The sequence below is a fragment of the Berghia stephanieae genome, chromosome 2, assembly GCF_034508935.2.
Source record: "Berghia stephanieae isolate SIO BIC M18660-M18661 chromosome 2, UCSD_Bste_1.3, whole genome shotgun sequence".
NCBI classification, from domain to species: Eukaryota; Metazoa; Mollusca; class Gastropoda; order Nudibranchia; family Aeolidiidae; genus Berghia; species Berghia stephanieae.
In genome coordinates, this window is record NC_088361.1 from 90,115,259 (window position 1) to 90,141,037 (window position 25,779).

The 25,779-nt window shown below is 34.6% G+C and overlaps 1 protein-coding gene across 1 annotated transcript; it reads right to left on the reverse strand.

The window, feature by feature from the left end:
* On the reverse strand, positions 1-25,762 carry LOC144965807 (nucleolar complex protein 3 homolog). Its single transcript, XM_078901548.1, has 21 exons — positions 25,619-25,762; positions 19,681-19,988; positions 18,380-18,573; positions 15,982-16,187; positions 14,463-14,624; positions 13,895-13,988; positions 13,642-13,718; positions 10,569-10,688; positions 9,491-9,562; positions 8,979-9,035; positions 8,263-8,382; positions 7,557-7,637; positions 7,249-7,349; positions 6,328-6,400; positions 5,630-5,765; positions 4,816-4,886; positions 3,784-3,894; positions 3,197-3,325; positions 2,250-2,347; positions 1,506-1,587; positions 1-187 (listed from the first exon to the last, which is right to left on the reverse strand). Exons 1-21 carry the CDS (start codon positions 25,637-25,639, stop codon positions 62-64), a joined length of 2,439 nt encoding a protein of 812 aa, XP_078757674.1. The 5' UTR covers positions 25,640-25,762; the 3' UTR covers positions 1-61.
* Between the last annotated feature and the right edge of the window lie 17 nt (positions 25,763-25,779).

The following is a 25,779-nucleotide window of genomic DNA, read 5'->3' on the forward strand; positions in this document are numbered from 1 at the left end:
TTCTACTATAATATATTATCATTGAGATTTAATCAAAGATATATATATATATAATTCAATATCAGCCGACATCCATTGCATTCTCATCTACAACATCTCCATCCTCTTCACCAGAATCAACAGCTTCCAGTATTTTTTCTGTGTAGGCCTCAAATTCTGAATCAACAAATCCAGAACGTTTGTATCTCTGAAAATCAAAGAAAAAAGGGTATCAAATTGAAATAAAAAACTCGTCCTTTCATTTCCTTGTGTGCAGGATTATCGGATTGACTTGCACTTTAAAAATTCTATGTATAGGAAATATGCACAGCTAAACCTCACACACCTCCATCTCCTAAAGTGTGGGTGGAAACGTATATTTTTTCCCCTGGTAGAGGGGGAAGGGCAGCACTGAGGTATGGGCTTTGCTGTGTGCACATGAGATACAGAAATCCATTCCCCCATCTTGCTGTGCAGCCTTGAGCAAGTCACCCTCACCTTAACTCATTGTTGCCATCATCAAGAGAATATAATATGATGAGAGTTGTAAATTTCTACAGTTACTGAATAATGGCTTAAGTTATAAACAATATAAACCATTAAACTTTCAATGTCTATTGAATGTCACTGACAGATGGCAAAGCAAGAAAGATAAATACAAGAAAAAAACCTAAAAAATCAAAAACTCTTGTATCTTTCTTTCTTGCTTTGTCTGGCACCTTTCATACACACTTGTTCAGATCTTTATCTTACACCAGTGCCTGTTCCCTTGTTTCTCAATTTGACAGATGGCAGATGAATGGACCGAAACTTTGACATGTTATATTACATTTTGTGTGGATTTATGCGTGGAAAAAAAAGAAATTAAGATATTTCCTAACAATAAGCCATGGGTTACAAAGCGACTTAAATATTTACTCAATGAAAAGAAAATTGCCTATATGAGTGGTGACATTAAACTAGAATTTGAAAAAGGAAAGGAGATCAGAAATACAATAAAAGAAGAGAAGGTTGAATACAAAAATAAAATGGAGCGACAACTGAGATCGGGCTGCGCAAGGAAAGCATGGGAGATGATAAAACAAATGGGAGGAGTAGACCAATCTTAGTTATCGTTTAACATTATAACAAGTGTAACTAAATGACAAATTGCCATATTTATGGACAATAAAGATCTATTATTATTATTATTAAAAGTTTGGCAAGTACACTGAGAGGAAAATAAAAGTAATTTTCAAAACTGCAAGCTTTTGCTCCCATTCCCTAACAGTCAGGGTTTGTACTTTTGGTAAGCCCTTTGAATATCACCAAGTTTGCTTGATTTGTGTGATATAGTATTGTTCGTCTGTTGGCGGGCTGGTTAGTTAAATGTCAACTTATTAATCACTTCACTCAAATGCAAGCTATGTCGAAATGCACACTAATCAAAGCTCCCAGTGAGTGTATTTTGGTTAAAAAAAGCATTTTAAATAAAATCTTATAAACATTTAATGTAAATTGTTTTTAAATAATAAAAATCCAATTACCTTCTTATTCACACATTTGTCCGGAATACTTGCAGGGAAAATTTCTTTGTTGTGATAGGTCCTATAAATGTCCTCAGGGGATCTGCAATTGAATTTTTATAACATTATGGTTTTCATTAAAAAAGAAAAAAGAAGTAGGAATGAGATTTTAATTCATTCTGTTTTTAGATAGACGTCGCATATGGCCAAAATGTAGGCTATCATCTAACACTAATATAATTTATATGTCAGAACTCAACAAAGATCACTACATCAAGCATTTCACAAACAAGCCTCAAGTTCTATATGACATCAACTATCTGAATTATTTTTGTTCTTTCCAGCAAAGGCAAATAGGATAAGGCATAGGGTTGCCACTTTGGTAGTTTTAAATGCAAAATTAAAAAAAACAAACTTGGCTTTCTTTGTTGTTGTCGCTTGTCAGGGAAAATTGGATTCAACATATTGGCATTTTCTAAGCATTAAAAAAAAAATGATAGCCTTCATTTTCCCTACTTAATTGACAAATAAAACACAAATTAAACATCATAAGCTAATTTCCACCATTAAACAGGCTGGAAAAGATTAAATTTTCATCATATCAAGACATTTACTAAGGCAACAGGATAAGAAAATAAAAATTTATTTCTACATGTAAAAGATGAGGCCTGAAACTCGTGGGATTTTTTCACATCCTTTGGCAAATTATTCTGGCAAACCTGATAAGGAACAAAATGAATAGGATTTATCAAAAAATAACATTACCTTCTGGACAATTCTGTTGGTAAGTGATGCTGTCCTGATATGGGCGCTCCTTTCAGTATATGCTCTGAGTACTTCCTAACATCTGGCTCATAATGGTTCTGCAATTCGGAAAACCAAATTCATTTTGGGTAAATCATCATCAAAGAGCTAAATCAGGACACCCGTATGCACAATACCGTCATGACCCAAAACAGCAGTATTATATAATATCAGAGCCATTTCCGTTCTTCGTTTTAATTTCCTTGTCAAGAAAGCATACTCCTGGGACATGCAAGGGTCCTTTCCATATATGCATATAAAAGTCAAAATTTTCATAAAATTTTTTTAATCCAGATTGCCAAATCAGACAGTTGGCCGCTATGCAATCATTTCAACGCATTTACAAATCTGCAATAATAACTGTCCTTCTGACTGTGTAAAAAAAACAAAAAACAACAACAACAAAAAAATGCTAAGCTGTATAGTATGATGTAGGTACAGTACAGTATATATTGCATTCTGCTATGATAGTAGGGCAACTAAAAGGTGTGATGTTACAGTCATATTTGTTATGATAAGTGTTGTAGGTTGTCAACTAATCTTATCCAGGTCTTTTGTGTTTGGCCAAGCGTTCAAGTTCAGTGAGAGTTATGTTTTCAACGTCCATGATGCAAGTGGATATTTAATGATGATGATAATGATAAGGTTGAGGATTATTTGATAACGGTGATAAATCTAATGTACTTGCTAATAATTATATACATTTTTCAGATGCATATCAAGACATATTCTAACACAGAAAGATACATAAAAAGTACACAGGATAGATAGATTTTTGTCCTGGATTGCAAAATACTATGCAGACTATATAGTGAGATAATATAATGCACTATGTGAGTGAAAAGATGGTAGATCAAGAAGTTTTAAGTGGTAAAATAAAATGTAAACCCATGATGAATATAACTTACCATGAGAAGATGAAGCTCCCATAAGGAGGTGCTGTTGGCACAACAATGCTCTGGGTCTTCCAAGAGAGGCATGTAGACTCCACTCCCTTGGACGTCAGTGTCTAGAAGAACATCCGTATGTTTGTAGGTCTGAAGACAAAAAAGTTTTAAAAATTATAGGGGAAAGTAATAAATAAATGTAAGTCATAAAATATTATCAGCAAATGAGAATTCCAAACGAGATATTCCAACAGGGTAGAGAATAGTGGTAAAAGATCATGGAAATATACAAGGAAAACAGCCATTGAGGTCAGCCAAGCTAAAATGATTGCATGGTCTAAAGTTGGCTGGGTGGGGCATTAAGGGTTAAATGACTTTATGGAAATCGCAATAATAATATTTTTCCATATCAGATTTACACTATTTGATTTCTTAGTTTAGGTTCCAACTGAAACAGAACAGCTTGAATTATCCTAGTATATTAGAGTCATATACACTTAAATAGTGAAAGCAGGTCAAATTCTACTCCATTATGCAAATGAGAGCAGCAGTAAAAAAAAGGTGTGTGTGTGACAGAGAAAGAGAGAGAGAGAAAAAGAAAAGCTTACATGTAAAAAGCACCGAACAACGGCCAAATACGACATTACAGTATCCGGTGTTTGCTGAAGACATAGGGAACTCAGTCTTTTCATGAATGCCAGAATTCTTTGCTGTGATACCTGTGATTTAAATAAAATAGTGAGTTATAAAGTCTTATTCTATGGTCACTACAGACAGCTTTTGGACAATAAATGAAATGATCAGTGTCAGAACTTTGAACATAACAACAAATTTGTAGCATCAGTTTTCCACAACCGTTGCCAAATTCTAACTGCAATACTAAAATAAAGAAAATGAATGTATGTGTTTTTCAATTTTTTTTTTCTTCTATAAAATCTTTATTATAGTGCGCTCAGAACCCATTGCCCATTGTTCGGACTAAAGGCCAGAGTATGGCCTATCTCAATTTATTAAATTAATATATAAGGTGTTGCTATTGGTTCCTGGTTGTATATTTTTACATGTTTGTACATTTGCATATATATATGTATATATTGTCGCCATAGATTCTCAACTTTGTGTTTATACATTTTTATGCATGTCACGCCTGTAAACGAATTTCCATTTTTTTGGATGAATAAAGTATCTTATTATTATTATTATTGAAGGATAATTGCACGATATAAAGGTTTATTATTACTATTATTATTTTCTACAAGAGCTTTTAATACCCAAAAAGTGAGTCTGTGGTAACAATGTTCCTGCAGTGTACAGTGTTATGCTCTCTCTCACATACACAAAATAACATTATGATGAAATTATTTTCTATACTGCACATTTTGCATTTTATTTTATTCTTTATGGACCTCTTAACTAAAATATAAGGCTCATCATTTAGAGATCAAGTTCAAAGGTTTATATTAGGTCATTTGCCAATAGAAAACATCAAATACCCCAGATTTCCCAGCTAAAATATGGAAAAACAAAGTAAAATCAATACTATTGTTGATAAACCTCAAAGATGAAAATTAAAGTAATCATACACTCTCAGTAAAAGACATACGAGAAAACAAATAGATCATTTATTCTGGAAAAATTACGTGTTTTCTTCTCTTTGAAATCATCACATCCAAAGATTTGAGGACAATAGGGGTTGTATCATCTGACATACCTGTGAAAAATGAAACATATTCCTTTAAATTGGATGAACATTTTATTAAAAAAGAAACTTTCTAGTTTTATATCAAATTGAGTTTTTGGTTGTTAGTATTTATTTTCCAAAGAGAACGTTGGTATTGTCATTATAGCAACAGAATAGGCAATCATTAAAGGTTAAATTTTAGCCTGGGTTTCTTTGCCAAAAATAATCTAAAATACCTTTCATTCTGAAGTTGTCTTTCTGCCTTTCTTAATCAAAAGCATGTTAAACATCAAATTGAGACCCTAGTGATTAATTAAGTTCAAACTCACAATATAATGTATTGACCAAATTGGAAACAATAAAATTGGATAGAAGCAAATAGATTCTTTTTTTCCTTTCACAAGAATCTGATCTGAATGTTACCCGAACTCAATTCTAAGTATTTATGTGTGTTCAAGTGCGGAAAGAGTTGTTGAATGTAGCAGCCGTTGTTGGTGTTTAGGCTGAATTATCTTGATAATCTTTACTTGAAGGTGTCTAAATCTGTAAGTTCACAGCGAAAAATTAGGGACAAGTGTGTATAAAACAGTGTCACACAAAGCAGAGAATTTCTGCTTTGTTGGGCACTGGTTCAGGTCTTAGTTTTGTTCACACATGTTTCGGGAACAACATTCCATTCTTTGTTGATGGTGAGGGGTGCAAATAAAAACTTGAAGATGTTTCGAGTTAGAGAGGTATTTAAAACACTCTCATCAAGAAATATCCTTGCTTACCAAGATGTACAGCCATGAGAGAAGCGTAAAGATGTTTGTAGAATTTAGTAGGATCAATATTCAGGACAGATCCTTGTCCAGACAGAATAGTAAAGACAGTCTGAAGACAATGTAAGGTCTCTCGAGTTGTCAATTTCTGGAAAAGAGAAATTTAAAAAAAAATCTTTCAAACATGAACTTCGTCCAGAAGTAAAATAGATTATAGATTTTACCTTTAAAGTTATAGATTTTACCTTTTAAAGCCTAGTTCAATTATTCATTCATTTAACTAACTTTATCTATTTATCATCACCAACATGATCATTTTAAAAAACACAAAAGAAAAACAGAGTTAAATATAGAAAAGAAAAAGATACCCTTCCAAGTGGCTTTGCTAGACACTGTCGCCAAATTATTCCATCAGAAAGATTATGATATAGTGGAGAGCTGCATATAGACCTTGGCAAAAAGTTGTTGCCGCAATTCCTAATCTGAAAGTGTGGCACACAGCTCATTGTGGTATGTAGTGTGTTTATTGTGTTAGTTAGCATTGTCCTTCATAGATGGTGATGATGAATAATGATGATGTGGATGATAATAATAATAATAATAATAATAATAATAATAATAATAATAATAATAATAATAATAATAATAATAATAATAATATTACTACTAATACTACTACTACTACTACTAATAATAATAATAATACTTACCCCTGATTTAATCAGTCGATTGAATGCAGAAAACAAGCTATCAAAATATTCCACGTTTATCAAATGGGCAAATCTGAAACAAAAAATTTCAAATCAATTTTCCCATGGAGAGATATTAAAACTACATTGAAATCTGCAAAACTTTAATACTCTTAAGTCAACTTCTGCTCAGGTCAAAACTTCTTACTGGCTCCAAAGTTCCCTATGAGCAATTTGGAGGAATAGCATAGATATTTGATTTTAATAAATGTTTTCAAATGATTTTATTTTTATTTATTTTTAGGTAGAAAATTTGTGATATTACTATTGCATTTAAAATGTAGATAAAACTTAAAATATAATCAAACCAGTTTTATTGATATCCATGGTAAAATTTACCACTCTTTTGATATATCATATATCAAGCTTATCATACATCATCAAATTCTTTAAGTGATCACAGGAACAATAGAAGCAAAAATACATGTAAATGTTTATTTATTTTTAGGTAGAAAATTTGTGATATTACTATTGCATTTAAAATGTAGATAAAACTTAAAATATAATCAAACCAGTTTTATTGATATCCATGGTGAAATTTACCACTCTTTTGATATATCATATATCAAGCTTATCATACATCATCAAATTCTTTAAGTGATCACAGGAACAATAGAAGCAAAAATACATGTAAATGGAATACAGCTAAACCGCAATTACAATTATTTTGGAAACAATTATAATGATTGGAAAAAAATAAAGCCAAAACATTTCAGAATTTTAAAAAAAGGAGAATGAAAAATTACTGCAATTTCATCCATTATACATTTGATTATCAGGGAAATCATACCAACAGTGCATGTAAGCGCATTATTAAAAAATCAAAGTTGACCAGGATATCTTTCAACACTCATACACATAGTCAGTACATTCAATTCTTACTGTGCGAGTCCTTCAAGCACTGGTCCCAACGATATTGAATCTGAAGCCAACTTGATGACACGGATGTACGTCTCAAAAACTGACTGAATTACAAGGGTATGCTGCAGAGTTGGGAAAAATATTGAAAGGCAATTATTTAATGACCACAAAAGGAAAAGAGTGTAATGGTGTGAATAAGCATCTATCTCCAACAAAACTTTTAAACACAAAAAATGACAATAGAAAATAATGAAATGGTTTTGAAATTGAATTAAAAAAAAAAAAGGTAAATTGTTTATTCAGGGTAAATCGTGTCATTAGTAACTCACAAACTTCAGAATTTGAGCTCTGTCCTCTGTGGCTTTTGTCTCCAGCAATTCTTTGTCCAATTTCTCCTTCATTTTCATTTGCTATGGAAATAAAAATATATATTATCAGTAAAAACATTTCAGATTCAAATTCTCTCCCACTCCCCTTCCCCCCCTTTTGTAACAACACAAAACCAATAAAGTTTAATAATTCATCAGAGTCTCTTTAAGTTTATTTAAAATTTTGCAATTTTCTCAACACGCCCATTTTTGGCAGTTCCGGTGATTTGATTCAGAAAACAGCTTAAATATAGTAAACCCTTTAAAAAGACCATAATCATAAATTAATTACCACGAAACAAGTGGTATGCCTTTATTTTGCATGACAACATTTAGTTAAATTCGATGAAATCTTGAAAAACAAGTTGTCCTTCAGAGCCCATGGTACCAGAGTTTCACCTGGTTTCTATAGAATAAAATGGACAAAAGCGTTAATTGCTAGCTACCCTTTGAGTAGGATGCTAGTCTGTCACAAAGTACTTTCTACCGGATCTAACAGACCAGGCTACCAAACAATTGCTGGGTCAACAGGAAGGTGGGTGTCAGAAAAAAATGTCTACTGCAACCAGAATCGATCTCAGTCCTTTGAAGCAAGTGCGCTGCCAACTTAGCTATCAGGATGGCCCAATGGCATATTAAATCTACAAAAAAAATAAAAATATTTTACCTTCCTTTCTCGTCGAGAATATTTCTTCATCCTCTCTGCTCGTGCCATCTTCTTAGCTGCTTTGGAAACCGAAGAGAAATCCACTTCCTTGATCTTTAAGACTAAGAAAGTCAGCAGGACCTAACAAAGAGGAAGAAAAATATGAGGACACACATTTTTAAAAAAATGTCCAGTTCAATAAGATTATCTTTAATAACCCTTTAACATTAAAGCAGAATTGCTACCTTTTCAAAAGCAAAATTTGGGAAATCTTTTGGGCAAATCTAGTATTTAAATAAAGATCTGATAATAATGAGGAAATGGTTTTGATCATATTAATCTGGGAGAGATGGCAGGCTGAATTAAAATCTAATCATTAAATAAAATATTTTTTTTTCAGATTAAAATTCACTTTAGATTTTTTCTCTTTTGATTCATAGGCAACAAATACTTTTTTAATCCAAGAAATTATTGGTCAACAATGTTGCAATATATCCTTATAATAAAGTATGGATGAATTAAAATTAAGTTAACTTCAACAATCAGCTGTATACGTTATAATTGCCCTTAAGAATTTGATATACAGTTTACAACCTTATGAAGTATGTGGCTGAATACAAACTTTAAAATTGACATACATATATTTAAATCTCATCTCAATGTAAGTATTCACATGCGAACTTTTTTGAAACAAGCAAGTGTTTCCATACATACTGTGACAAGAATATATAATTTACCTGAGGTCTGATGTCATATCGTTTTCTTTTTGCCATTCTTCCAATTGCTCTAACAATCTAGAAGGACATATCATAAATATGGAAATATTAGGCCAAATGGATTGTGCACAATTGACTGTTAAAATATTACACAACATTGCATTAGACACACGTTTTATAACAAAATAATATTTAAAGGGACACTGAAAAATATCAATTGCTCTTTGATTTACTGGTATAATTTTGACACGGTTATACATGTTTTAATATCAATCTTCCCAAATCTGATACACCCGAAGAAAGTCATAATTGCTTGAAGAAAAAGACAATTTTATTTCTTTCTAAAAAAAACAAATTAACAGATTATTTTTTTTTTTAGGAAAAATTGCATCTTTCTTTTCAACAGTTTCTTGTTTTGTATATTGTATTTTGCTCTCATTTTTTCCCTTGAAGCAATCATATCTATATTTGTGTTCAAAATTTTTATAGTTTCCAGCTTCATGCAATAAGTTTTAATCTAAAAGTTTACAAACCTCTAATGTAGCATCTCCTTTTTTATCTGCTTGAAATACTTTCTTGATAGTTTCACAAGTCACATCGGAAAACTATTTTGTGAAAAATAAAAACAATAAAATAAACATCCTAATAATGGGGTGGGGAGAAGAGAAAGAACTTTAACAAAACAAAGGCCAAGACAATAAATTGGAATGTATATTTCAGGAATTTAAAATAAGTACAGAGTAAAGAAAAGAAATAACTTTTTTTTGGAATGTATTATACGTTTGATCCACAACATAAATGATTAATGTTATCGAATAATGAAAATATTGCTGCTTGAAGCTCGAAAAAATAAACTTTATTTGACAAAACCAGCTTCTTTTCATCAAGTTCCTTAGTCACATCATAAAGTAAACATAAACTTAACACAAAGTATGTAATAAGAGTTTGGCCACGAGGATACATCACAAAAATCTACCTATTTATCAGTGATGGTAAAAGCAATTTGTCAAAAAGGAGGAAAATTTCTCGGTCTATCAAGCACAAGCAAAATGTAAAAATGACTGGAACATAGTTTTGTACATGTAATTATTACTATTGTAAATCCATTCTTATCATTAGACATAAATTTTCTTTTTACATTTAATAATTGTCCTTACTACATATTTTAAAGGCCTACAATATTATTCAAATCGCTCACTGCACCAAGAAATTATGATAAACTTTTGACCAAAATAAAAGGCCAGATAGTGTTGCTTTTTTAAATTTTTACTTCATAAAGCAGGCTACAATATCTTTGTTACCAAAACCTAGTGGGTATGCTGCAGCTTATAAATACAACCCAAGAATCTCTCAAATTTCACGAGACTGAGCACAGGTGTCAAAATATGACATAAGAACATAAGACATAATGGTGATTTTGTGGTTTTGAGGAAAATGTGTGCCACGGCAAATTTAGCGGAAGATTTCTGAGAAATTTCCAAAATCCCAGAATTTCGCATAAGATTATAATCACTGATTTATGCAGCTATTTATGACAAATATGCAACATACTAATTTGCTCAATATTCTGGCACAGACTTGAGAACATAAGAATAAAATAACTCAACTTACTTCTGATCTCCCATGATTTGAAAAGGGAACGATCATGTCAATGAGATTGTCACGGTAGTTGAAATGTGGATGGTTGATCAACATTTCACAAAGGCATTTCACAGCCAGAGCCCCCAGTTTCTAATATTTTGGAGAATTATGAAACAACATTTTAGATTGTAAATTGATAATATTACCAGAAAAAGAAAAGAAACATTAATCGATATCCCATTCTGTTACAAATTCAATTTACACTGAACATTTTGTTGAAATATAGCAAAAATGACAGTCAATCTGGACACAAAGTGATTACACAGTGGGTAGATGAGAAGAGTTAAAGCTAAAAATACAAGTAAAGCATCATTAAGCACGTCTGACTGGAAAAGACAAAATTAAAAAAAAAAAATTCAGCTTCAATCCCATATTAAATAAAAAATGCTGAATTTTTAAAGGCTAATTTTATATCTGCCTTTCCTGAAACTGAAGCATTCATAATATTTTAGAACAAGATATGAAGTGAGTAGAAAAGTGCCAGAAGACAATAGAGAATAAAAAATTTTTTCGCGGCGGTGGTGGGGTTTGAACCTGCGACCTTATTGGTACGACAACTCCGCCTGGCAGGTGAGAGCGTGGCTCTACCGTGTGAGCTATCCACGAACACAAAAATATTCGTTTCAAACCCAAAGTCATTTCTAGATCCCTCTCTCACCCACTTCTTGAGATCGCCGATTCGTTCACCACCATCGCGAAGTAATTTTGACCAGCAGTTAAGCCTAATAGCCAATATTCTCATCACAAACATATAACATAGAAACGATTGAGACATTGAGTATGCTCCGGTGTATGGGGTGAATTTTTAATTCAGAAAAGTGAGTGGAGCAGGCACTTATGTTGGTAACAACAAGATATGAAGTGAGTAGAAAAGTGCCAGAAGACAATAGAGAATAAAAAATTTTTTCGCGGCGGTGGTGGGGTTTGAACCTGCGACCTTATTGGTACGACAACTCCGCCTGGCAGGTGAGAGCGTGGCTCTACCGTGTGAGCTATCCACGAACACAAAAATATTCGTTTCAAACCCAAAGTCATTTCTAGATCCCTCTCTCACCCACTTCTTGAGATCGCCGATTCGTTCACCACCATCGCGAAGTAATTTTGACCAGCAGTTAAGCCTAATAGCCAATATTCTCATCACAAACATATAACATAGAAACGATTGAGACATTGAGTATGCTCCGGTGTATGGGGTGAATTTTTAATTCAGAAAAGTGAGTGGAGCAGGCACTTATGTTGGTAACAACAAGATATGAAGTGAGTAGAAAAGTGCCAGAAGACAATAGAGAATAAAAAATTTTTTTTCGCGGCGGTGGTGGGGTTTGAACCTGCGACCTTATTGGTACGACAACTCCGCCTGGCAGGTGAGAGCGTGGCTCTACCGTGTGAGCTATCCACGAACACAAAAATATTCGTTTCAAACCCAAAGTCATTTCTAGATCCCTCTCTCACCCACTTCTTGAGATCGCCGATTCGTTCACCACCATCGCGAAGTAATTTTGACCAGCAGTTAAGCCTAATAGCCAATATTCTCATCACAAAAATTAACATAGAAACGATTGAGACATTGAGTATGCTCCGGTGTATGGGGTGAATTTTTAATTCAGAAAAGTGAGTGGAGCAGGCACTTATGTTGGTAACAACAAGATATGAAGTGAGTAGAAAAGTGCCAGAAGACAATAGAGAATAAAAAATTGCCTGCTCCACTCACTTTTCTGAATTAAAAATTCACCCCATACACCGGAGCATACTCAATGTCTCAATCGTTTCTATGTTATATGTTTGTGATGAGAATATTGGCTATTAGGCTTAACTGCTGGTCAAAATTACTTCGCGATGGTGGTGAACGAATCGGCGATCTCAAGAAGTGGGTGAGAGAGGGATCTAGAAATGACTTTGGGTTTGAAACGAATATTTTTGTGTTCGTGGATAGCTCACACGGTAGAGCCACGCTCTCACCTGCCAGGCGGAGTTGTCGTACCAATAAGGTCGCAGGTTCAAACCCCACCACCGCCGCGAAAAAATTTTTTATTCTCTATTGTCTTCTGGCACTTTTCTACTCACTTCATATCTTGTTGTTACCAACATAAGTGCCTGCTCCACTCACTTTTCTGAATTAAAAATTCACCCCATACACCGGAGCATACTCAATGTCTCAATCGTTTCTATGTTATATGTTTGTGATGAGAATATTGGCTATTAGGCTTAACTGCTGGTCAAAATTACTTCGCGATGGTGGTGAACGAATCGGCGATCTCAAGAAGTGGGTGAGAGAGGGATCTAGAAATGACTTTGGGTTTGAAACGAATATTTTTGTGTTCGTGGATAGCTCACACGGTAGAGCCACGCTCTCACCTGCCAGGCGGAGTTGTCGTACCAATAAGGTCGCAGGTTCAAACCCCACCACCGCCGCGAAAAAATTTTTTATTCTCTATTGTCTTCTGGCACTTTTCTACTCACTTCATATCTTGTTGTTACCAACATAAGTGCCTGCTCCACTCACTTTTCTGAATTAAAAATTCACCCCATACACCGGAGCATACTCAATGTCTCAATCGTTTCTATGTTATATGTTTGTGATGAGAATATTGGCTATTAGGCTTAACTGCTGGTCAAAATTACTTCGCGATGGTGGTGAACGAATCGGCGATCTCAAGAAGTGGGTGAGAGAGGGATCTAGAAATGACTTTGGGTTTGAAACGAATATTTTTGTGTTCGTGGATAGCTCACACGATATAATATTTTAGAGGAATTTTTAAAAAAAAGGGGGGAGGAGGAGGAGGACGGGGGAGGCACTGACATTTAAATGTCGACCTGCTATACACTGCAAATTAAAGTTTGTTAAATCTCATGACTGGCCAAAAGGCATGGTGTTATCAGTTAAACCTGAAGGTAGGAAAAAGTGGCCATAAGAGAAAAACAACAAAAAGAAGAGTATCTATGATTTCCTTTAAAATAAATAATTTACAAAATCTACTGTTTAATAACTTGTTACATAAATAGAAAGAGTTAAAATAAAAAACAAATAACAATCATAACTTACAACGGCACTTGATTTTGGCACTTTCAAATCACGTATTCCATGCTTGGTAAGGAAACTGTTCTCAGGTATGGGACGCACTTTAAAATAAATATAATAAAACACAGATAAAAGATGAGTATGACTTGAAAAAGCAAAGTCTACATTAATTAAAACACCAAAAACTTCAAATTCATTTAAATAATTGCATAATTTAACTCGATATAAAGAACCTTTTTTTTAAACATGAAGGAGCATAAAATAATCACTTGGCTACCTTTGGCCATTGTTTCAAGAAATTCCAAGTAAATCCGGTAGTTGAGAAGGAAAGACGATTCATAATCCAGCAGAGACCTGGTTTCTTTCTTCAACTGAGGAATAAAATTGACACAGAAATGAACAGAATATTTTTTTGTTTGTTTGTTTACTCGTATTAATCCTTACGAGGAAAATTTTCAATCTACAAACAAGCAATGTCTTTATAAAGAGAAAAATGTTTAATTAGCATATCTAATTACTAATGGGATGGCTAAAAAAGCTCAAATGACACAACTCCCTTAACCCCTATTTCTCAGAGATCATGCACTAAAAGACATTAATAAATGATTTTGCTTTAGAACTCAGTCAATTTAATTTCTACAAACAAGTGAAAATATAAATATGACCTAATTTTTTTAAAAAGAAAGAAAGATGAAACGAAAGAAAGAAGAAAAGAGAGAACCCCCCCCCCCCCCCCAAAGAAAACCCCAAAAAACCCAAGCTTGGCTTATGATAACTCTCCAGCGAAAACATGCTAAACAATGACACTAATCCAAGCTTCCAAAATACTCATGTGAATTTCTTACCCTGGTTGAAGCTTCTTTTTCTGTTGGAACCCTCAGCCTGTAGCCAGGCACAATGTCTTTGAAAACTTCCATCAAGGAGACCATGGCGTACTTCCGCACTGTCAACGCCACTCCTAGATCATTATCACCCAACATGAATCTAAGCTCTTTCAACTTATTCATCTGAAAAAAAAAAAAAAAGCAGAGATACAATATAATAAAATGCATATAGTTTGGGGTTTTTTTTTTTTTTACATGCCTCACAAAAATCATTGCTAGTTGTACAATTTCAAACATATCCTAATAAAAAAAATTGTTTGCTGAACTTAAGTTTCAAGACAATTTTAAATGAATTATAATTTGTAAAAGCCCCCCATCCTACCCTTCCCCCCCCCCCCCCCTCTCACTCCCGTTTTATTACTCAGTACATCTCTCAGATGATACGGTTCTACTGGCAGAGTCTGAACATGAACTACAAGAATTACTGGATGTTGTAGTCAGGAGTAGTGAAAATATGGGACTGGAACTGAATATATCTAAAACAGAATGTATGACGGTATCTAAAAATAATAACCCACCAGCCTGTGTAATAACAAGCAGAGGACAAACAATACAACAAGTTGAATGTTTCAAATATTTAGGCTTCAATGTAACATCCAATGGAAAATCAGATTGTGAAATAAAGAAAAGAATAGGTATGGCGAAGAATGCATTCAACCAGCTGCATACAATTATGAAAAACAGGAATATTAGCATGAAAACAAAAATCAAGGTCCTGGATTGCTATGTACTGTCTGTGCTGCTATATGGTTGTGAGAGCTGGACCATAAACAAGACCATGGTTAAAAGACTGGAGGCAGTGGAAATGTGGTTTTACAGAAGAATGATGAGGGTGTCATGGATGGAAAGGAAAAGAAATGAAGAAATTTTAGAAATGGCAAACAGAAAAAGATCACTGATAACAAAAATCATCAAACGCCAAATGGAATTTTTAGGACACATTATCCGCCACCCTGGTTTGGAAATACTCGCCTTGACTGGAAAGATGAATGGAAAAAGAATAAGAGGAAGACAAAGAATAACGTATTTGAAAGGGATAAGAACTTGGACAGATGAAGCTGAGAAAGGTGGCGCTGCTTTAATAGAATTGGCAAGAGATAGATCAGCTTGGCGGAAGATGACCTCCGACGTCTGCTTCAGATATGGAACTACATGAGATGAGACATCTCTCAGTGGGGTCATGATAGCTCAAATGGTAGACCTCTCGCTTCACATACAAAGGGACTGAGATCAATCCCGGGTGGAATCGAGTTTTTGGCTGATTCTCCATCCCAACCTACTGATTGGATGGCTGGTGGAAAGTACTTTGTGATAAACTAGCATCCTATCCAAAGGGTAGCAAGCAAGTATTGCTATTGTCCATTTCACTGTATAGAAATCGGGATAAACTCCAGCTCCATGGGCCTAATGACCCTGAGGACTACTTACATCACTCACCCCCCAAAAATTTTCCCTCCTTGCTCAAATCTAACAGACTTACATTGTTATTTGGATCTTCAAGAACACTGTGAGCTAATGCTGATATTTTTGCTTTCTTTTCTTTTATCTTGTCTTCCCTGTAAGCAAATATCTGAGCACTATTGAGTGTCTTCATGTAAGCTAACTCTTTTTGCCTCTGAGTGAGAGGTTTTATTTCATCCGATTCTGGCTGCACATCTGCTGTATCGCTTGCAGCACCATCATCCTCTACATAAACAAAAGAAATTAAAAAATCAGGACATGTTATAACAAAAGATGAAGTACTTAGTTACTTTCTTGGATTCAACCAGTCATAGAATTGAATAAGGGTAACACGTGTACAAGCAGCACGTACGTGACAGTCCTAAAAGACTTGCACTTTTCATTATTTTTGGTTTTGCAATATCATTAGGTACGGAAAACCCAAATTTAGATTATATAATTGTTGTCTTTAAGTTGCATTCAACAGGTAGAACTTTTTTTCCTGATTAAAATGGTATAAAAATTATTAAAATTGGTTAAAAATTAAAAAAGATATGTTATTTCGAAATTTGTAGAAAATCGCCAAAATTTGTCCTTCTTTGAAGGCAACCTTTTGTCCGTTTTCAAAATGCCGTATTTTCATAAATATTCAAACCAGACCTCTGTAACTTTCTAACAATACACATCTTTTTATAAACAATATGTGTATTTTTTTTCTGAGCTCAACTCTAAGTAAAATAGAAATAATTTGCCCCTAAAGTAGCTGACAAAGCCAAAATTGTCAATTTCAACGCAAAGTTACGAAATATCAGCGATTGTGCCCCTTGCCTGAGCCGGCATATGAGTGAAGTGAATACGGCAAATGTTGTAGTTGTAGTTTCGTTTTCAGTTGGCTGGTGAACGCAAAGCTATTAATCTTGCTTTCGTATACATCATTTTAAAGCTGAGATTTTAAACTTTCTTTTGACACCAGAATCGTCCAAATTTTCAAATTTTTCTCAATTTTTTTATCAATTTAAAGTTTTTAACTTGAAACTTCAACCTTTGAAAAAAATCATAAAAATGCGAATCTGGTATCGAATGAAAGCTTGTTCAATTTTCTTTCGGATGCAGCCATTGACGTTACTATTAATAGCGCTGACGCGACCAGCCGAGCGGAGAGAAAAGACAACCGTCAGTTACGGTGATCGAGTAGCGGAGCGCCGGTTCCAAAATCGAAGTTTACTCCTCTTCTTCAACTCAAAGCCATGAAATAACGGCAAATCATATGAAAAAAGCATGAACGTTTTTTTAAAGATGAAGATTTGAGATTTAATTTGATACCAAAAACGTTTTATTTGACGGACTGAAAATGAGAAAAAGAGAGAGACGATTTGAGTTAAAATTCTCGGTTTGCCAATAAAGCCATGACTCGATAAGAGGGTTTGCCATACCTAATATCATTAAAAAAAATATGGAGTGAATGATTAAATAATTCAAATCTAACATTTTGGTAGATAGTGTATAAATGAAATGAGGACAAAGTGTTTTGGTCACTGATTACTGGGATATTTCAATGTATGCTGCATGCAGATGACACAGGTGGGACAATTTGACATATGGTAAATCAGAATGCATAATGTATCATAATATACTTCATACAAAAAATATTTCAATAATACTCAAAGCAGATATGAAGATGTGATATGAGCGAGTCATTAAGAATTCAAGACATCATTGGTAACAAAATGACTCAAGAGCATGTCAAAGATTTAACAATCTAAAATTACATCACATTAAGATACATAGGGTTTAGTACTTGCTGGATTCCAGCCAAAAAGCAAGCTAGAATCCAAACCATATGGGAGTAACAACTTGTTATATAGATAAAATTTGGTCACCCAGCACCAGTGTCAGACTTGCAAACCAACCTCAACCATTTAAAAAGATTTATCGGAGTTTCCTGAATATTTAGGCTGATTTTCTCATATTTCCCCCCTACAAATCATATTTTCAACATCAGCAACTATCCAAATTTAATATACAATGAATTTATAGAGAAAACTCAGTTATTCTTTTGGCAATCATCTATCTGGCTACTCAGATTCACATCAAGCTAGAGACAATTCAATCATACTTTGACTCTTCCACTTTTAGATCCTGACCTTTTGCACTTAGCATACTTTGGTCAACATTCCCATATTGTCATATTTTGGGCCTGAAAGCGTACTAAAATATGAGAAATCATACTGGTTGGCAACACTGCAGTGTGCTATATTGCAGACATGCTGGAATTTGGTGTGCTAGAACTCAGCGAGTACTGTATTCACAACCAGTGTCTTCACTAAGATTTTAAGTTAAAACTCTGTTGGAGGCAAATCCCACCACTAAGACCCAAGTCTTAGCGCTGATTGTCGGAAAGGAAATAACATTAAAAAATTCATTGAAAAAGTACACACCTTCTTTTGCGTCAGCGTCTTCATTTTCAGCCATTCTTCTGATAACTTTTCCATTAGCAATAATTGGCAACATCATCTTCATACCGCTTTTGTTTTCTTCTGCAGCAAAAGTTCGAGCTCCCTGCTCATAATCTTCAACTCCTTCATCATTTTCATCTATTTTCCTTTTCTTGACAGCAGGTTCTTCTTCTTCCCTAAGATAATTTAAATGATAATTTAGAAAGCAAAAGGCATATTTTTATAAAATTGTTACACGGGTGTATGTATACTTTCAAGGTACTATTCAAATTAGCAATGAAATGTCTCTTACATATTTTGTTACTTATGGTAAAATTAACAGTTATGATGATGATGATGTGATGGTGGTGGTAGTAGTAATGATGCTCTAATGATGATGATGATGATGATGATGATGAGAAAGTGGTATTGGTGGTGATGATGGAGGTAATGGTAATGCTATAGTGGTAGCGGTAATTGACTTGTGGAAGTAATGAGATGATGTGAGGTGGCATTGTCAATGCTGTTGTGATTGGGTCCTAGTGATGATGCTGTGGTGGTGGTGGTGATAGTACTGATAATACTGTTTATGTTGTTTGAGTGATGGAGATAATATTGATGATGTTGTGTCAGTGGTGTTTAAAGTGATGCTATAGTTGTGATTGTGATAGTATTGATGCTGTGACAGAGGTGACAGAAGTGATATGTTTTGATTGCAGCAGTAAGGATGCTATTGAGCCTTGTGATTGAAAACACACTGCGATGTGGTGGAAAGGTGGTGTTATTGTTATAATGATGCCATTAGTTGTGGTGGTTATGATGGAGGCTTTTTTTTAAACAAATCATCCTCATCATTTTGGCTCTTCATTGGATTTTTTTTGGTGAATGTAATATTATGGCATTTCTGTTAAATCCTTCTTGAAAATGTAGAAAAAACAAATTGTCGAAATTCGTTTTAAATTTAATAGATTTTTAAAAAATTGTTCATTAGACCTCAAGCTCATAAAAATAATTTACTTGGTATCAAAAAAACAAACAAACTCCATGCTACATTGTCAAGACATTCCATGAGAGGATATAGATAATCTATCAAGTGAACATCTAATATCAACAGAAATCAGCCATGCTGTTCAAATGAGTGAATTGGGGGTTAATAATCTTGCCAAAGTAAAAAAAAAAAATGGAAAGTGTCCCGAGTCTGAGGCAGGGCTTGAACCCAGGACCTCCTAGATCACAGTGCAATGTCTTAATCACTGGATCATCATGCCCCCATTAAGTATGAAAAAGGAAGTAAAGATACTCACTCTAGATTTGTTTGTACAAAGTCTCTAGCATAGCTTAAATGAGTAAAACAGCTGGTGTCTTCTGCATCTAGCTCTTCTCCCCTATTTGTGTGAGTTTCATTTTCACTGTTCTCATCCTCATTGTTTTCTCCATTGCTTTGTCGCTTAGATTGCGATGTCCAATCTCTCTTTTCTCCTTTTCTTTTCTTTGGTCGTAATTTTCCTTGTTTAGCAAGGCGATTGTTTCTTTTATTTTCAAGTTTACCAAGGCTTACTTTATATTGCTTTGCTTTTGTCGTTGGCCTCTTTTTTGAGGAGGTATTTTTTTTCTGCATGATAAAAAAGAGAGAAAAAAGAATGGGTTATGAAGGTCTATACTTAAGGTGAAAAGATGCACTGAAAAATAAAAACCAAAAAAAAAACCCCAACAAATTGGTTGAGTCTGACCTGTTTTATTTTCAAAACCAAATTCAACAAAAATTGAGGACAAGTCTAGTGATTTATCTTAAAATGAAATATTATAGACTTGATCTTCGATTAATCTTCCTTATCTGGTGATTAGCCACTCTATCATATCACAGAGTTGCCAAACCATAAAGCCAGTAAAACAGGATTAGTAGAGCAATGTTGGCAGACATCTTCACTTTTACATTTCCCCAAATATGTTCCGCTTATACAGCAAATGCAGACCTCCCAACTCTTCACATTCCAAAAGTGGAATCAGGATGCCTGAAAATAGGAATTTGAGACAAAAAATAGGAATTTAACCCCTTTTCACCCCTCTTTGCTATTTTATATTCTTACCTTTATCATCAGTTTTATAAATCGGAATTTTAGAGACAATGGCGGAATAGTACAAAATGGAAGAGTGAAAATAGGAATGATTCCGCCAAAAATAGAAGGGTTGGCAAGTATGCAAATGGCACTTTTGGAATTTGTATAAAAGTCAATTTTTAAAATGTTGCCTAAAAAGTCAATTTCAAAACTACTCAAACCAAAATCAATAAAAGTGTTAAATGTGGCTTTGTGGTCAAGTAGTATGACACCCGCCTTCAGACTGGATGATCCACGGTTTGAGTCCTGCTCTGATTGGCCCATAGTTGAGTCCTTGTAAAAGGCTCTTTACTCACATTCTCTCGCAGTACTCAAGTAGTTGTAGTAGCGTATGGCTACACCTCCAAATTTATTTCGTCAACCCAGCTCCTAAAGTCTTCCTCCGCCCTAAGGATGGTTTCGTAGCCACTTTCAAGTTTAGTTACTGGACAGTGGAGGACGATGTGATCGCTGGTCTCTGGGGCTGCCTGACATTTCTCGCAGGTATCACTGTTTCCAAGTTTCCATCTGCACATATTTGATGCAGTTCTGCCATGTCCAGTTAAGAGGCAATTTGAGGAAATCCAATACTTCCTGGCGTTATTGAATGCAGGCACTCTTTTCGTTGGATCTTTAATGATGTTTCCTCCTCTTGGAGTGAAAAATGAGTACTTCACCCTTAACATATAGTATATACAAGCTATCATTGTTCTCCTTCTTATTATTAGTTTTAATTTCAATTTCTTTCATTAGTTTGTCATATCATTATCATCTGTGTTCGTTTATCATTATAATAATATTAATAAGCATATTTATATAGTGCCTTTCGTCGAAACCTCAAAGCGCTGTAAAAAAAAAAAAATCAAATACAATTCAACCAAAATATCAAAACAATTAAGAGCATAAAAGGGGCATCAATACATCATCAATATAAATGTCACATAAAATTCAATTAAGTAAATATTTTATGAAAAGATATGTTTTCAGGTTTTTTTTTGAAAATGTCTATTGAGCTCGAAAATCTCACAGATTGAGGGAGATCATTCCAAATCGTGGGTCCGAATTTCATAAGAGACCTATCGCCAAAATATTTAAGTTTAGTTTTAGGAGATGCTAACAATTTTGAAACGTGGGATCTAAGATTTCTCGGAGGTACATACGGTTGGAGTAAGTGTTGAATGTAGAGAGGGACAGAAGACTCAAATACACCAAAGCAGATAAGGGCTATTTTATATTCAATTCTAGCCCGGACTGACAGCCAGTGACGGATTCGAAGCATGCCCTTTGTATCATCGTAATGAGATTTTCCCAGGACTAACCTAGCCGTACAATTCTGTGCTCTCTGGAGCTTGTTTATTTTGTTATTAGGGAGACCAGCGAGCAGTGAATTGCAGTAGTCAAGACGTTACAAGACCAATGCAGAGACAATTATCTTCAAGGTGTTGAAAGTTAAAAATGATCTCATCTGTGATATTTCCACAGAGCTCATAGTACATAATTTTCACATTATTGTTTATATGCTGATCCATAGGCAAAGAACTATCCAGAATGACACCTAAATTTTTAGCCTTTTCAGAAATAGAAATATCAGAATCAGTTATAGTTAGGGTAGGATTTGAAAATTGGAAAGACTTTAATTTTTGCTGAGTTCCTATCAAAACAACTTCAGTTTTGTCTTCATTCAACAATAGCTTATTTGCAAGCATCCAACTTTTGATGGAGTCACAACAATTTTCGAAATAACAGACAAGAGAGGAGAGATCATGAGGAGAAGCAGATTTATATAGCTGTGTGTCATCAGCATACATGTGGTAATTAACAGAATGAGAGCGTACTACACTGCCTAATGGTAAAGTATAGGGCCTAAAACCGAACCTTGCGGGAAGCCATATTCTTTTACATAGACATCGTTAGAAACTTTACCATTTACACTCACTGCCTTTGACCTATTGGTGAGATATGATTTAAACCACGAAAGAGTAGTACCAGAGATGCCAAAATCAGAATAAAGCCTATCACATAGGATTGAGTGATCTATTGTGTCGAATGCCGCAGATAGATCTAACAGTGTAAGGATAGATATATTACCATTATCACTTGCTATCATCAGGTCATTCACGATCTTCAAAAGGGCGGTTTCAGTGCTATGATGCTCATGGTAAGCTGACTAAAAAGGCTTGATAAGATTATTTGAATCAAGATGATTCTTTAGCTGTTTTAGTACTACTTTTTCCAGGATTTTTGAAAGAAAGGGCAAGTTAGAAACAGGGCGGTAATTTTTCAGATTTTTAGGGTCTAAATTATGATTTTCTAAAAGAGGAGTGACGATTGCTTTTTTGTAGCAATCTGGTACAGCCTCAGACTGCAATGAGTTATTTATGATTACAGTAATAGGTTCTAAAAAACAGTCAAGACATTTCATTAAAAGATTAGTTGGTATCGGGTCAAGGAAACAAGATTTGGGTGGTGAGGCTAGGATAATTTCTTTCACTTCATCAGATGATACATGGTTAAAAATACTAAAATTAGGGATATTTCCTCATCGTTTTTAACAGCCGAATGAAGATCTAGTTTGTTTCTTATAATTTTCACTTTGTCTGAAAAATACTGGGAAAAAGCGGTTGGGAGGTTTTCTTCAGGGATATCTTTTGGTAAATGGTAATATATCAACTGTATTCTTCATTTCTTTAACTGTTTGAAAAAGAGCATGTGTGTTCGTCATCCATGGAGCAGTTTATCGTCTTGTCACCTTTTTTGTGTGCAATGGTGCATGATGGTCGAGCATTTTGCGCAGTGCGGCATAATAGGAATCAGCTGTAATTTGTGATCCAAGAATCGCTAGCTCTGTTTCTACACTGCTGGAGAATTCTTCAGTTTTAATTGATTTTATGTTATGGGATGTAACAATCGACTTTACTTTTGGTGGTTTCAATTTGTTTATGTTGAACATACTGATGACGTGGTCGGATATAATTTTATCATGTACGGTTAAATTGTAGATTGGGCAAGTTATAGTGTTTGTTGCAACCCAATCTAAAATATGGCCTTTGTTATGGGTGGGAGTTGAAACCACCTGTAAAAGATTATGGTTGGCTACAAGATTCCTCATTCACTTTGAATATGGGTCAGCTGAATCAAAATGTAGATTAAAATCACCTAAAATTATAAGACGATCAGTAAAAGAAATCTATAATTCTATAAGGTCTTCCATATCTCGCATAAATCCTGCATGTGTTATTTTATTAACTTTTGATGGAGGTGGATGGTATAAACATAAAAACACAATGTTAAAAGCTGTGATCTTAGTGCATTCGAAAGATTTGAAGGTGTTGATATTTTCAGATTTTATTTTAATAAAATTATTATAAATTGCACAAATACTGCCGCCACGTCCTGATGTCCTTGGATGTGACAGGATGTTAAAATTGACAGGCATTAATTCACGTAAGATATACTTCATCTCCGATCTCTTCTAGCCACGTTTCAGTAATAAACACGATGTCACTATTAGAATCACAAATGAAATCATTGATTTGTGACTTGTTTCGCACCGACTGAGAATTAAAATACATTATGTTTACTGAATTATGAGCTGATGGTGACGTGACGAAGGATGATGATGGCAATGGTGATGACTCTGACAATAATGGTAGAGGTGGTGGTGACACTGGTAGTGACGGTGGTGCTGATGATATCGACGATGGCAGCAATGATAGTGGCGGTGGTGCTGATGAAAAAGATAACAACAGCGATGACAATGGTGGTGGTGATGCTGACAATAGCGACGTCGACTCCGAGGATGGTGATGGTTGCGGTGGTGGTAACGATAATGATGTCGACAACGATGAATACGTCAGCGATGATGATGGTGATGATAGCGACAATGCCGACAGGTATCCTTCTCTGTTTACGTATGCCACCCCTATGCGGTCGTGGGTGATCGTCATGTTTTATTATTATTATTATCATTATTAATAAACGTCAATATTATCTTTTAAGTGGTCACAAAAGTAAACTTTTTCAAAAATCAGTGCAATCAGGGCAAATATGTCTGAGCAATACCTAGCAGGTAAAACTAGATATGGGAGACCTTCCGCACAGTCCTCGAGGTAGCTTCACTTTATATTGTTATTTTAACCTTGGATCTTTTGTAAGACGTACATTTATTCAGTTAGCCATTCTTAGTAGCATTTTAAATGCTTTGATTGATTTGTAAAAGTTTAAAATTTCCTAATATGACCATTGTTTTGGTTCTCCGCTGCCATTGTCGTTGAAGTATTGAAAGGTAGTGCAGAGCAGTCCTAGTTGTTTTTTTTTTCTACTATTGGATTTAACTCGAGGTCCCAGGTTCTTTTCTATACTATTATTAAGGCTTGTTATAGGTGAAGTATAGGTCCTAGGGTTTTTGTTTTTCCTATTAGGTACTAGGACTAGGTTTTATTATTTCTTTTAGGGTTAAAAAGGAATAGTTGGGTTGTTCCCTTAGCTTGAGGAACATGTAGATTCTAGATATATCACATTCCTAGAACGACGCCTATCTATGCCTATAAACAAATATAAAAAATACAGTAATAAAACAACTGATTTCTTTCTCCTTCGCGTATTCCATCTATGAGGAAATTTAAAAAAATCCTGGGTGGCAAGAATGTTTCACTCAGCAGGAACCACATCTTTTCAAAAGACCCAAAAAAAACATGCGGTATCAAGTACCAAGTATTTATTTGTTTAGTTTAAGCACTACAGCTACATAGACTATCCTATCCTAACTATCTGAACGCCATTGTCAAGGAACATATAGTTCATATAGTAGTATTATTAGTATAGTATAGTATATAGGAGCTAGGCCCAGGGCCAGGGCTGGGGGTGGGTTTTCAAAACAAACATCTGAATCTGAAAAGGTGTGTGTGAACCAGTGCCAGATAAAGCAGAAAAAAAGACCCATCCCCAAAAATCAAATTGCCTTGACTGGGCCTGACAACAGGATCGAACCAAGTATGGTACCTAGAGACTTAGACTCGAAGTCAGAGAGTGAGTCAGAGGTGGGCCCATCAGCCGACTTGGATTTGACTTGATCATCGTCCTGTTTCGTGCACACCTTTTCCGATTGCTTAGACCATAGTAGTATTATGAGACCAAGAATACTCACCACACTCCCTTTATACTTCATTGTAAGGAACGGACTGGGATTATAAGTTTAGAACTAGAAATAAAACGATGAAGCGATAAATAATAAGAAACTCATGTCAACAACAGGAGGCTGCCATTTTGTTGAAGTTGAAAGTGATTCAACAGAGACCTTGAGATAGG

Coding starts and splice junctions, on each gene's coding strand:
- LOC144965807 (XM_078901548.1), bottom strand. CDS start 25,639: ATGAAGTATAAAGGGAGTGTG. Junction 3,326..3,783: donor TTGTTCGGTGCTTTTTACAT/GTAAGCTTTTCT, acceptor TTTTGTCTTCAG/ACCTACAAACATACGGATGT. Junction 188..1,505: donor ACAAATGTGTGAATAAGAAG/GTAATTGGATTT, acceptor TTTGATTTTCAG/AGATACAAACGTTCTGGATT.